The 14,780-nt window shown below is 41.8% G+C and overlaps 1 protein-coding gene across 1 annotated transcript in view; it reads left to right on the top strand.

Annotated features, from left to right (window-relative positions):
• Nucleotides 1-14,780, top strand: part of STK39 (serine/threonine kinase 39) — a 293,318-nt gene that overhangs the window by 159,264 nt on the left and 119,274 nt on the right. Inside the window, exons 11-12 of the mRNA XM_004032736.5 lie at nt 13,248-13,370; nt 13,470-13,499. Coding sequence (XP_004032784.3) covers nt 13,248-13,370; nt 13,470-13,499 — 153 coding nt within the window. The remainder of the gene's footprint in view (nt 1-13,247; nt 13,371-13,469; nt 13,500-14,780) is intronic.

Here is a 14,780-nt window from a genome sequence, read left to right as displayed (position 1 = left end):
GTGAAGTTCTGCTGCTGGGGGACAGGATAGTAACTGATTTCTGTGCCTCGTTTTTCACATGGAAGAGGCATATCATATATATATCTCTCTCTATGCAGGTGATAGACTTGACTTGGTCCTTGATAATGGAGACCACACTGAAAATTGACTATGTATTGACCTACTTTTTCAGAGAGCCTATTGCTGCCATTTATCCAGGAACTGTAAGCTGAGTAATAGACCAAATGTATCTTTAGGGCAGTTAGTAATAATTTTTATGAAGGAACTCCCTTGGTAGTGACATTTAAAAGTTATTCTGAAATGTTTGCATACATTTGTATGTTGAAAAAAATCAGATATCTTAGTGAAATTAGAATATTAGGAATATTTTCTATATTACATCTTGTGAGTCTGAATGGAGTTTCCATTCCACAAAAATCAGTGCATTTGAGTGTCTTTCCAGGTTTTTTCTCAGGTCATTAATCCCTAAGCAGACGTAGTTCTTGACAGAAGATTTTCCAAGATGGTGGTGTCGATTATATTTCTTAGACCTAACATAAATGCTGTTTAACCAGTAGCTAACCCCTGATCTTTATTTCAGGTATCTTTGTAAGGTAAGAATTTAGTCTCTCTTAAGTTATGGTAGTTCATACCATCTTAGTTTTCATTTTTTGTCCTTTCAGTTCAGTTTCTCTTAATATTTCACTTAGAGACATTAACATATTCTGTTATGGGGGTATTGCTCTTCTGCTAGCTAATTTGCCTTTTGTTTATAAATACCGATAGCGAGGCTGCTGGATTTTAGTGTATCAGTCAGGCTTCAACAGGAGAAACAGAACCAGTAGGAGAGACCTATAAAGAGATATATTGCAAGGACTTGGCTTACTTGATTTATGGGGGCGGTGTAGGCAAGCCTAACATTCCCAGGGTAGGCTGTCAGGAAGAGCAAGCTGGAGCTCTAGGGCACAGCTAAAGCTGTTGTCCCCAGATGGAATTTCTTCAGAGAAGCCTTATCTCAGCTCTGAAAGCTTTTCCACGTATTGAATCAGGCCCACCCAGATTATCAAGGATAATTTCCCTTTACTTAAAGTCAATTATGGACTTAATCACGTCTAACAAATGCCTTCACAGCAATGCCTAGCTTAGTGTTGGAGGGAGTAACTGTGGGCAGTAGCACAGCCAAGCTGACAACTAGAACTGACCATCGCAGTGTGCTTCTCTGTTGCTTGTCAGAAATCTTCTGGTTCCAGCCCTGCCTGGAGCCATATTTGGTTGGCTGTGTGCTTCTCTTTCTCTTCGCCACCCCTCTTTCTTCTGCACATAAGCTAACTCTTAACTTATTGCTGTATCCTAAGCAACCTCGACTCTGCTCTGGAGCCAAACATTTGGTTTCTGCATTTTCCTTTGGTCTTACATGATGTGTGTTTTCTCTTCTGTGCTATTTGTCTTACCAGGACAGAGTGTTCCTATTGTTCTCTTTATTAGCTAAAGTTACAGATCAGCTTGGCACCCTTTCCAGCAGGAGCTTTAGTTTTCAAAGACAATAGTTGCAAAATTGGATTCTGCTTTCGTGGCTCTTAGCTGTTGCCGTTGTTCTTTGTTGCCCTCACTTGGGGAAATGCCATATTGGAGGTTTGATAGGACTGATGCAGAATAAGAAATCTAATTGCTTCTCTGTGCTTTGTGCTGCCTCCTCAGAATAGTTCCCTTCCAACTTCCAGAACATTCTCTTTCAAGACATTGCCCTTTCATGTTGGGTTTCCAAAGTTACAATATTCCATTCTCATTATCTGAAGAGCAACGTTTGTCAAATTTGCTTCTCTTCCCATTAGAAAATATTCAGGCATTATAAGGAAGTTGCTATAAATGTGTCTTTCACCAAACTAGCTGAGTATTTTTAATTATCATTATTAAATTATAAAGTCTTTGTTTCTCTAGAATTTTTTTCTAATTGCCTATAAAACTTTTTCATATCCTCATTCTTTTGTTCTATTCCTTTACATTATAGAAAAAGGAAATGCCTAATTTTAGCAGAACTGGTAGAGCTTTAAATTCCAAGAAGTCAAAAAAAAATGTTAATGGGAATCACTGACTAAAAGGTCCAAGATTTAGCTCTTGCCACTTGCCTATGATTAATAGAAATGGGCATTTTTCCTCTTGGTAAATTTTAGTGTATAATAACATAGTCAGATGGAGATACTTTGTAAGTATAAATTAAAATCTGAATGTTCAGAGGCCTAGAGTATACACAATTAGAAAACATGACTTAAAGTGTGTGGTAGAGTCTGTTATCTGGTATGACAAGGGCTGCCAAATATGACCTATTAATTTTCAAAGAATCACTAAGTATACAAAATGAAAACATATTCGGTAAATCCCTTATCACCATCGTTATCCTGATCATCCATTTCTGTGTAACAAATCACCCTAGACCAAATGGCTGAAGACAGCAGCAGTCCTTTAGTAAGTCTCCCAGTTTCTGTGGGTCAGAGATTCAGGCTGTTCAGCTTCTAGTGTCATGCCACTGCGTCAGATGGTCAGGTCACCTGGGGGCTAGTCTGGGCTACCTCACAGCACAGGAGTCTGAAGGCAGTTGGAATGCTTACATGACACTTAAAGACTTCAACCATTGAGTATTCCAGTGAGCAAGATAGATGTTACATCACCTTTTCTGACCTTCCCTCACTTCTGCCTCATTTCTGTTGGTTATAGGTAAGGCACAAATCCACCCAGATTCAAGGAGAGGGCATTGGACTCTGTCTGTTGGTAGTGAAGTGGCAAGATTCTTGGACATGTGGGGCAGGAGATATTGTCACGGGCATCTTTGGAAAAAACAATTTGCTATCTGTCTACGCTCTGGCCACAACAGCTTACATCTCTTCCATGTCTAAAATATGCTCTTGAGCTTTTAAGACTCTCCAAAAGTTTCATCCTGTGGCAGCTCCAGGCTTAGGCTCAAAATCATGACCTTGTCCTCTAAATCAGATCTGGGTGCAGAGGAGGCTCCTCAGGACTGGTGCCATGGGCACAGCTCCTTGATTTTTCAGTCTTAAAGCCTGTGAACTAAAGAGACAAATATCTGCTGGACATACACTCAGGATGCGGCAGGAGGACACACATCTTAAAGATTTGCTGCCCAAAAGGGGGAAAACGGGAGCACACAGGTCCATGGCAGTTCTGGAGTCTAGCCAGGCGTGGATGGCCAGCTCCTTGATCAGGGCTCTGTCCAGTTTTGCTGTTTTCTAAGGCTCTTGGCTACCCTCTCAAGTTCTGTTCTTTAAGTCATCCTTCTTTTTCCACAAGAAAGAGTCAGTATTTGCAGCTAAGGAGCCTTCTCAGACTGCTTCCTGCCAGCAAAAGTTTAGGATCTGAAGGCCTCTTTTTATTTTGTATTCTGTTTCTTTTTGTCTAACCTGGCAGTATTTTGTAGTATGGTATCAAAAAAGGTAGTGGGTTTTCTGTGAATCTTGTTGGGTTCACTCCATTAGTGAAGATCCATGACCACAAGATGCTTTGTCTACCATGGGTTCCCTGTGAGACAGCTAAGGGGCAGTGCCCTGTGATTCTTGGAATCCCTGTTATTTAATGCAGAGGTTCTGCAGCACAAACTATTAAGATCCTCAGAAGGTGTTAGGTATGTTTGAAGGTGTCTACAAGGCACCACCTTAGACCTTTCTGAATTCTTAAAAGGTTGTACAGTTTCACCCTGGGTTTGATTTTTGCTCTGAAACCATTTCTTGGCTCAAGAATTGTTTGATGTGTGGAGAGATTGGGAATGAGAAACAGGTTTATATTTAACAGTTTATTCCTTAGCTCATCTCTCTCTGCTCACATCTTATAGGCAGTGAGCAGAACCCAGGTGTCACTTTAAGTGGCTGCCTGGAAATCTCTTTAGATAGATCATTGAGTTCATTAGGTGCATTTCTGCTTCCCACTTTACTGTAGATGTCAGTGTTGCTAAACTCTCTGTCACCGCACAACAGGATCCTCCTTTCCTCTAGCTTCCAGGAACATTTCCCTCACTTTTCTTTAAGCCCTCACTGACAACCTTCTTAAAACAACAGTCATTTCATTATCTCGCACCGTTGCTATGTGTCAGGCATTCAGAAAGGGCTTGTCCTGACTCGGGGTCTCTCGTGCTTGCTGTCAGCCATCTTGGAAGCAAGTCTGATTGTCATAGGGCTAATTGTTGCTTTAAGTCACTCAGTTTTGGGGTGATTAGTTACATGTCAGTAGTGACTGGAGTGATTAACATGCTGATTTCTTTCAGGCCTTTGTTATCCTCAAGTCCTAGCACATCCTCTGCTCTGCTTTCAGAAATCCAGATTTTCTCATTCTCCCTTCCCCCCACCATGCCCACCTGAAAGCTTTCCATGTTTTCCCATTGTCTGAATTCTAAGCCTCTGACTGGTGTACAACAGGGGTGTGAACTCACAGGCCAAATTTGTCCCGAAGACATTAATTTTTAGGCTGCACAGAGAAAGTTTTTTTTTTTTAACTTGATATGTTAACATTAAAATAAGTCAAGAGCATTCACATAAAAATCAAAATTATCCACTTCTCTAGAAGAATCAGAAGATCTGGCTATGCTGGGGCTGTCTCCCTGTGGCAGCCGTCAGTCAATGCTGGGTGCCTTCTTATGGTAGGACAGGTGCTCCTCAGGTCACCCAAGTCCTCACTTGGCCAGCTTTTCCTTTGCATTTTCTGCTTGCCTCCTATAGGCCTTTGAATTTGCCTTTCTGATTGTACAAGATTCTTTACACAACTTTTCCAGCCTTGCTCTTAGCCATTTTCTTAAACCAACCCCCTAGATCCCAGCCATATTACATGAGTCAGTAGAATGTGCTAAGTTTTTGCTTTCTCTGCATGCTGGGCTAATGCTCTAGCAGCTACCCTTCCATACTGTCTCTTGATAGACAGTCATCCTCTCTTCTGCAGATTCCCATGATTTGTACCTTTTTTATAGTATTTATGTCTTTTAAAAAAAATTTCTAGCTTAAATGTCTGTCCACCTGTCTGGACTGTGAACTACTCCAAGGTGTAAGATTTTGTTTTGTTCATCTTTGGTCTAGAACTTGGTAGACGAAGGTAGTTAGTCAATAAAACTTTGTTGACCAAATGAAGTAAGAAGTGATTTTTAAAAAATGTCTAAAACAAGCTCTCTGCCCTGAAGGAGTATACAGTTTGATATGTTATGTGTCCAGTGTAACACAAAGTAGAATGACATAGAGGTATAGGCAAAATTCCAATTGGATTGACAAAAGCTTCTTAGCTTAAAAAAAAAAAAAAAAAAAGGAGAATGTGGAAGGGCAGATCAGGCCAAGGATGTAGGTAATGCATATGGGAAATGGTAGAGTCACAAAAATATGTGACATGTACATAACTGGATTGTAGGGTATCTAAAGGGATGTGGTAGAAAATATATAAACAAATAATTTGGGGCTGGATTATAAATAGATAAATAGATTTGGTTGGGAGAAGCATTGAGGATATTCATGATAATAGCACCTGTCATGTTTTGAGTGTTTATTATATGGCAGGCATCATGTTAGGAGCTTTATATGACCATGCCCCTGGTGAACATGATGGCAATGGGGGTTGGGATGAGATTCGAAGGCATTAACTGAGACAACACTGGAGAAGTGTCAGAATGAGGCTGGAGATGGAGGATTAACAAATGGGTTGGGGGTGGCAAACTCAACTTTGAAAAACAGATAAGGTGTTTATATCCAACAGAACACTTGGAAAACAAGACTAAGAAATGCAGTTTCCAAGGATTTCAATTTAGATGAGGTCAGGGAGGCCATGGAGAAGGTGTGTTCACTCAGGGCAACAGTGTCTAGTGAGCTGAGAATGTGTACTGGGCTGGGAGCAGTCACATTTATCGTGGAGGCAGAGCAAAGAACAGTTGGAGGACACAGAAGGACAAGAGAGGTAGGAGGAGAAATATTGTGAACACAGATTTGGAAAGAGCTAAAGGAAAAGAATGGAGTTCAGCAGTGTCTACAAGACAGTGTTATGGCCACAGGGAAGAGCATTGAATTACACTATTAGGAAGTCATTAAATCTCAAAGGGAGAGAGAATAGCATTGGTGGCCTAGTAGGGACAGATACCATTTTTGCACGGTATTAAAGTGTGAGGATAAGATAGGATGTGAGGGCCACAGTTGGAGACTATCTTTAGCAAAACGTTGACAGTGAAAGAGAAGAGCGATGGAGTAATTCTTAAGGAAGAATGAAAATCAGTGGGGTCCCTGGTGCTCTTTTGGTAGAGGTATAAGAGAGACTTAAGCACATTTACAGATGATGTAGAGGAGGCAGGGCCTGGCTATAAGTGTCTTGAAGGAAGGAATAAGTGAATAGATACATGAGGAGTGCTCCCAGAGGCATTGGTCTTGTAAAAAGAAGGAATCCATTGTCTTTGCACACAGCAGGGAAAGAGGGTGAGAGTGTGAAGTTTATTAGGAAGATAGGGGCTGTGAGTATGTGTTAGTATGTTTTTGCGCTGCTGATAAAGACATACCCGAGACTAGGCAATTTACAAAAGAAAGAGAGGTTTAATGGGCTTATAGTTCCATGTGGCTAGGGAGGCCTCACAATCATGGCAGAAAGCAAGGAGGAACAAGTCACATCTTACATGGATGTCAGCAGGCAAAGAGAGCTTGTGCAGGGGAACTTCTCTTTTTAAAACCATCAGATCTTGTGAGATCTATTCACTGTCAGGAGGACAGTGTAGGAAAGACTTGTCCCCATAATTCAATTACCTCCCACTGGGTTCCTCCTGTGACATGTGGGAACTGTGGGAGTTACAATTCAAGATGAGATTTGGGTGCGGACACAGCCAAACCATATCATTCTGCCCCTGGCCCCTCCCAAATCGCATGTCCTCACATTTCAGAATCAATCATGCCTTCTGAAATGAGTCAGAACTCATTTCAGTATTAACTCAAAAGTCCACAGTCCAACATCTCATCTGAGACAAGGCAAGTCCCTTCCACCTATGATCTTATAAAATCAAAAGCAAGTTAGTTACTTCCTAGATACAGTGGGGGTACAGGAATTGGGTAAATACAGCTGTTCCAATGGGAGAAATTGGCCAAACCAAAGGGGCTACAGGCCTCGTCCAAATCTGAAATCCAGTGAGGCAGTCAAATCTTAAAGCTCCAAAATGATCTCCTTTGACTCCATGTCTCACATCCAGGTTACGCTGATGCAAGAGATGGGTTCCCATGGTCTTGTGCACCTCTGTCCCTGTGGCTTTGTAGGGTACAGCCTCCCTCCCAGCTGCTTTCATGGGCTGGCGTTGAGTGTCTGCGGCTTTTCCAGGCCCACGGTGCAAGCTGTAGGTGGATCTACCATTCTGGGGTCTGGAGGACATCAGCCCTCTTATCATAGCTCCACTAGGCAGTGCCCCAGTAGAGACTGTGTGGGGCCTCTGACCCCACATTTCCCTTCTGCACTGGCCAAGCAGAGGTTCTTCATGAGAGCCCCACCCCTGCAGCAAATTGCTGCCTTGATATCCAGGTGTTTCCATATATCCTCCTAAATCTAGGCAGAGGTTCCCAGTTCTTGACTTCTGTGCACCTACAGGCTCAACAGCATGTGGAAGCTGCCAAGCCTTGGGTTTTGCACCCTCTGAAGCAATGGCCCGAGGTGTACCTTGGCTCCTTTTAGTCATGGCTGGAGCAGCTGTGATGCCAGGCACCAAGTCCCTAAACTGCACACAACAGAGGGACCCTGGGCCCAGCCCAAGAAACCATTTTTTTCCTCCTAAACTTCCAGCCCTGTGAGGGGAGGGGCTGCCACAAAGTTCTCTGTCATGCCCTGGAGATGTTTTCCCCATTGTCTTGGTGATTAACATTTTTTTTCTGGAGAAGGAGTCTCACTCTGTCGCCCAGGCTGGAGTGCAGTGGTGCCATCTCGGCTCACTGCAAACTCCGCCTCCCAGGTTCACGTCATTCTCCTGCCTCAGCCTCTTGAGTAGCTGGGACTACAGGCGCCTGCCACCACGCCCAGCTAATTTTTTTGTATTTTTAGTGGAGACGGGGTTTCACTGTGTTAGCCAGGATGGTCTCAGTCTCCTGACCTTGTGATCTGCCCGCCTCGGCCTCCCAAAGTGCTGGGATTACAGGTGTAAGCCACTGTGCCAGGCTGGGATTTTCTTTTCTATCACATCGTCAGGCTGCAAATTTTCCAAACTTTTATGCTGTTTCCCTTTTAAAACTGAATGCCTTTAACAGCACCCAAGTCACCTCTTGAATGCTTTGCTGCTTAGAAATTTCTTCCACCAAATACCCTAAATCATCTCTCTCAAGTTCAAAGTTCCACCAATCTGTAGGGCCAAAATGCCACCAGTCTCTTTGCTGAAACATAACAAGAGCCACCTTTGCTCCATTGGATGGACTTGATGCTCTCAGGGTAGCAGAGGAAGTTATTTTAAGTGATTGGGGCTGGTGAGCTGAGGCCCTACTGTAAGCTGCAGTAGCAGAGAGAGGAATGGAGAGTTGGGGGTCTGACTCCTGCTCTTACATCTCCTAGTATTGTCACCTCCCAGCTGTATGAGCTTGGGCCATGGTTTAACCTTCCCTGTGTCACAGTTTTACCTCTAAAAATTGGGGCAGTACAATCATTCTCAGCTCACAAGCTACTATGAAGATTAAATTAGTTAATACATGCAAAATCCGTAGAACATAGTACCTAACATTGTATGAATACCAGCTAGGGGCAAGGGGCTAGGCTGGCAATGAGGGAAAGTGTTGTCTAGCAGTGTTTCTCAAACTTGAATGAGAATATGACCCCTGGGGGATCTTGTTGAAAAGGAATATTCTGATTTTGTGGGTCTAGGGTGGGTCCCAAGATTCTGCATTTCTAACAAGCTCCCTCCCAGGTGCTGCTGTTGCCCCAGTCTATGGGCTTCACTTGGAGGGGCAGGGTTGTAGCAGCACTGATGCCCCATCTAGGAGTGGCTGGTGGTCATCTGTAATGGCACCAGGCATCATGTGCACTTGACTGGTGCTCTTCTTGGCTGGCAGTTCAGGATTAGAGAGTACATGTTGGGGCTGATCCCACGGCTTGCTTTTCAAGTGTGGATTGGATAGGAAGGTTCATCTGGCCAGGGACATGGGGACATTGAGTACTAGTAAGTGCAGCATCTAGAGTCAGCTGTGGGTGCCAGGCCTTGCATGCTGAGGAGTAGAGCCGGGAGGGGGCTGGTGGAAGAGCAGGAGAGGACCTAGGCTGGAGAGGACAGTGGGGCCAGGCAGTAGGTGTAGGATGGAGGTGCCGAGAGAGGTGGTGGTCAGAGAGGAGCAGTGTCAGTGTATAAACTATGGAGACAGTAAAATATTTATTGCTAACGTCTTACTGAGTCACATTTTGTTAATTTTTCATGATTTAGAAGGCTTTTTGTCTGCTTGGCAGTGCCTCAAGTACATGATAAACAGCAATTAATTAGAAATATTTTTTATACTTCTCATCAGTAGTATGCCTGGTAACAGGAATGTCACTATATGTTGCTTTCTGCTGGTGCAGTAGGTTCTTGATAGGTGGACGTGAGGCTGGTGGGCTCCCTGGATCACTCGGGTTTCGACTGTAGTCAGCATGCCGTATGTTCAGCAGGTGGAGGAGAGGCTGAGTGCAGGATTCCCACCGAAGGGGTAAAAATCACTCCAAGGAGATTCCCAAATGCCATTTCCAGGGAGAAGTTAATGTGGCAGTGGGAGAGGCTAGTGGGTGCTTTCTTTTTTTTTTTTTTGGACAGATGGACATGCCAGATTGAGACAAAGTCTACTAAGTTTTGGTCAGTATTTCTTTGGGTCAGTAAATTCTTCTTTTGTTCAGTAGAGTGTTAGAGTCACACACCTGCATTTCTGACACATTTAGCATGCTATTGTAGAAACTTTACCTGGTGGTTCTTCACATCCTTCCTCCCGATTCCTGTGTCAGGGGCCAGGTGCCTCCTTTGAGTTGCATGGGGACGGTACAACTGTATTTGCAGATTTGCAGACAGCTCCTGTTTAGAGGTGCAGCACTGGAGTGACAGGTCAGACCGCTCTAGGGACTGTTGTCCACATTGCTGCCGTCTCCTCTCTGTGGCTGCTCATCCTAGCCCTGCCCAGTGGCCACCTACATCTTGCCTGGTGGCCACCAGCACTGGCCAGGAACCATGCTTCTCCTTTGTTCATCTGGCTGAGCCTGCCTTCTTTTCTTGTGGGAATCAGAACTTGGGTTCATTTATTTAATGGGTTTTCATTAAAAATAACATTTAGAGAAAGAGAAGAAAATATAAAACGTTTTCTAACCTCACTACTGCCAACTATGACCTGAAGAATTTGTGAGATTATGAATTCCTTTAGGTATCACTTAAACTGAGCTTGTTTCTCTGAGAAGCAATGGATTTTTTAAAATCCCTGACAGAGAAAATAGAGAATAAATTCTTTCTACCACCTCTTGGCTTTACTAAATGAGCAAATCATTTAGTAGAACAAGAGCAATGTAATAATCAATGAAATTAGAATTCCAAGGGTAAATAATCTCCATTCTCATCATTGGGTGGGGGGGAAGATGGAAGCTTTTCTGCACTTTTTTTTTTTGAAGTTTTAACTTTGTAAGGTATTATTCAATTCCCGAATAAGACCATTTGCTAAACTGTGTGAAACTTAGATGGCTCTGAAAGATAAAAGTTGTTTCTCATCATCCCTACAAACTCCCTACAAGGATGTAACTTTGTAAAATTGATTTCCCATCTCTTTGGTAGACGTCAATGTCACATAAATCCACCATGAAACCTGGGTTTCAAATTATGCTGCAAGTTTATTCCTAGGAGTAAGCTGAGGGGACATTCTCAAAGACAAGTTAGCATTCTTATTCTAGTGGCAATTTTACCAATACTATTCCCTACATAGGTTTTTGAATGTTCTTTCTCTTAATTTGGTCAACATTTATATATTTATTTGTTTAACCAATGTTTATTGCTTAAAGGCCCATCCCACCATTTCTTTCAATGTCTAGAGCTATAATCCTAGACATTTTGTTTTATCTTTCTCTCTTCCAGCAAATAAAACAAACAGAGAGAGAGCCAGGGCTCTAAAATAAAATAAAAATGGGAGAAGATGGGCCATTTTATTGTTTATAGTTGGATTCTGCTTGTGGAAATGAAACTGACAGAGCTTGTAAACATAGAGCCAGAGGGGGAAAGGATGTAAACTAAATTTTAGGATGTTAATCTAGACTCTCTCTGGAAAAGAAGATTTCCTTAGTGTAATCTCTTGGGTGAGTACTTAAAGAATACTAATTCATCAGCTATCCTTGGGTTCTACAATTTTAGTAAAGACAGAGTTTTATTCTGTGTCTGATAGATAATTTTACTTGTTTTCTCACTTCTTAGTTGACAGTATGTTTTGTAATAAATGTGGCTTTAAATTCTTCCTTTTCAATGTAGTCATTAACATATGTTTCTCTATGTTGCTACCACCATGATCAGCATTGCTAAGAAAATAATTAGTTTTATTGTATATGTCAACAGAAAATTATTTTCTCTTCCTTTAGCTATTTCTGCAGGCATTAAAGTGAGCAATCTGTTCTGCAAATCCTGAAGTGCGTTTTGGCATTTTTTCTATAGTACTTTGCCAACATCTATAAGCACCATTAAAATCACCGTCATTAGAAAAGACTTTTAGAGCAACTCAGAATGCAAGCAGAAGAAATATCTGATGCCAAGCCCAAAAGAGGTTTTACTAAGTACTATTTCAAAGATAAATTAGTTAAAAAGAAAAATTTAGGGGGTAGGGGTTGGAGAAAAAAGCTTTTTTTAAAAAAAATGAGCATAACTATTTGCAATTATGAAAAAGTACTTTGTACTTTCTTGCTGACTTTCTATGTTGGAGCTCAAATCTTCTAGACCAACTGGTCAGGATTACTTTTACAGGTTCTAGATGGTAAGGCCCTCAAATCAAAGCCAACCCCTATCATGCATTTTTTATGACTTCGCATTGATCTGACATGTATACTAAACTTAAATATTTAAATTTAAGTTCTGTGTTGTTTCCCTTGGTTTTACTGAAGCTCCTGTGATACAACTAAATAGTGTCTATTATAAAAAGTAGGCTTTCTTCACATCATAGTCTTTCAGTCTTCAAAGGACATTTTTAGATAACTTCTTGCTGGCGGTTATCATTCAGTGGCATAAGGAGAGTCACATTTGAGTGGGAGTCTAAGGCTTTGTTTCTTGCCTTGCTTTGCCTTCATTACTGTGTGATCTTGGGTCACGTTCTGGGCCTTCATCTCCTCATCTGTAAAATGAAGAGGTTGGACTAGATTGTCTGGAAGCTCCCTTTCCACACGAAGTTTCTTTGAATCCTTGGACCACGGCTGTTGCATTCACATCATGTTCATCTGCTACAGTGCTTTGTTTAATTACATCATAGTACATTTTTTAAGCAAATTACTTTGGTCTCAGAGGCTCATTCTCAGTCATCCTGTCCTTTTAAAAGTTTTGCTTTTCCAACCACAAAGACATTTGGGAAAGCTTGCCCTACGGATTACATCTCTACCCTAGCTCAAAACAATTTGAAATAATGAGGAAGACTGATCATAATCTAGACACTAGCATGGCTGCTGATTATCAAGCTGTGTTCCTAGCAATCTCACAAGTCTCATAAGTGCTACAAAGTGTGTTAAGAATGGTCTGGTGCTGTTTTGTTTTGTTCAAATAGGTTGAGCAGAATCCCGGGGAAATAAGCGTAATTCTCAGGTTCTGCAAGAGAGTGAGGTGGCAATAGAAGGGGGTGCTTTGTTGTCTTAGGTTTTTAGATTGCCAATACCCATGGTCTAGTATGCGTCATTAGGCTTCCTGATTTCTCTGCCTTTGCTCAGTCAGCAGGATGTTGCTTGCATGCACTTCCTTAGGCAATTTGATGCCTACCACATGGCCTTTTGTATATGGCAACTAATAAAGTGTTAACTGAAGTAAACATGAAAAATGAGCTTGGTCCTTAATTGCGTATATGTGCAATGTTCTTCCAAAATATTTTGTTCTTCATGTATATAGTAATGCATTTCAAAAAACACAGCATTTTTGGAAAGAGGATGAGTTTGGGAGTCTGGAGGCTGTGTAGTCTTTTTGGATCTTAACCACTAGCTATCCCTGGATTCACAGCCACTCAGGTTGTTTTCAGGTTTGTGTGTATGCTGTATAACCCAAGTTGCAGCACCAGTGAAATGGTTCACATTTGACTAGTGAAGAATTGTGTGGGCTTGTTTTGATTCAGGTAAGAAGAGTTCCTGGGTCAAGTGGTCACCTTCATAAAACCGAAGACGGGGACTGGGAATGGAGTGACGACGAGATGGATGAGAAGAGCGAAGAAGGGAAAGCAGCTTTTTCTCAGGAAAAGGTAAATGACATCGTTGACGATGAGCTAATCTGTGTAAATTTTATTTTTGTGATTGTGTGTGTATATATATATATTAATGGATACATAATTGTTTTACAGTCACGAAGAGTAAAAGAAGAAAATCCAGAGGTGAGCTGTGGCTATTTATTTATTATTTTGCCATTTCATTCCTTTCTTGCGGTATCAGAGTCTGATCCATTTAGGGGAGATGCTTCAAAATCTCATGGAGTAGAAAGAAAAAGGAAAGGCACGTGGACTTTGCAGCTCCTAATTCTGTCTGAGTTACTTTGGGCTGAATAAATCGGGGCAAATTACTTTGCTTTCTGAGCCTGTTTCCTCATCTGTCAAATGAGGATGATCCCAGTACTTATAAGAAAGTCGCCATGAGGGTTGGCAAAATCCCGTACACAAAACCCTCCATGGAATCCTTGGCACAGACGAGGTAATCCATTAATTTTAACTCTTAGGATTACTGCCTTTAGAAAACATAGTAACCATACAGGCAAAATGTCTTCCATGTTTTTTGTTTGCAATAAAGTAGATATTAAAATGGTTAGAAACTCTTGGTTGAGTCTGTTGGTCTTGGTTTTTAAATCTTCCAAATACCTTAGTAGGTTAAGGAGCACTCAAAAAATTTTAACAGCTTCCCTTTGAGGCCTGGTCATCTTTTGATTAAGAGATCATATTTGATTTACTTCCTCCATTTGATTAATTATCCTAATGCCTAATGACTAATGATAACTGTAGTTCACAAGACCTGCTAATTCTCCTAGAGGAAATTTGAGCATATTTAAATAGCTCCAAATATTTTTACAGACCTAGTAATTAATGTATACCTTAATAAATTCTCATTAAGAAAACAAAATCTTTGGACTACAAACGATATCCATCCCAATTTTTTTTAATTAGCAGACATTTCCTTTTGATTAAATGTAGTACCTCTCATCGTGGAGTTTGAAGTGGCAGTAGCCAGCCTGGGTCTTGTAAGGAGGAGGGCAGCAGAGCCACAGGCCACCCTTTCTTCTCCTTTTCTTTCCTCTCATCCTTCTCTCTCCATCTTGCATGCCATATGGATAGGCCTTTCCTAGGCATTTTTCAGCTTGCCTGCCTCCCCATGGTAGCTCTCCTTCAGATTTTGTTTTCTCCTATGTTTATCATTTAATTCACCTCTCAGTTTCATACATAAAATATAAACTTTGGCCAGGTGCGGTGGCTCACTCCTGTAATCCCAACGCTTTTGGAGGCCGAGTCGGGTGGATCACGTGAGGTCAGGAATTCGAGACCAGCCAGGCTAACATGGCGAAACCCTGTCTCTACTAAAAATACAAAATTAGCTGGGCATGGTGGCAGGCATCTGTACTCGGGAGGCTGAGGCACGAGAATTGCTCGAACCCGGGAAGTGGAGGTTGC

Source organism: Gorilla gorilla, chromosome 11 (genome assembly GCF_029281585.2).
Source record: "Gorilla gorilla gorilla isolate KB3781 chromosome 11, NHGRI_mGorGor1-v2.1_pri, whole genome shotgun sequence".
Classification (NCBI taxonomy): Eukaryota; Metazoa; Chordata; class Mammalia; order Primates; family Hominidae; genus Gorilla; species Gorilla gorilla.
This window is presented reverse-complemented; position numbering and strand designations above follow the sequence as displayed.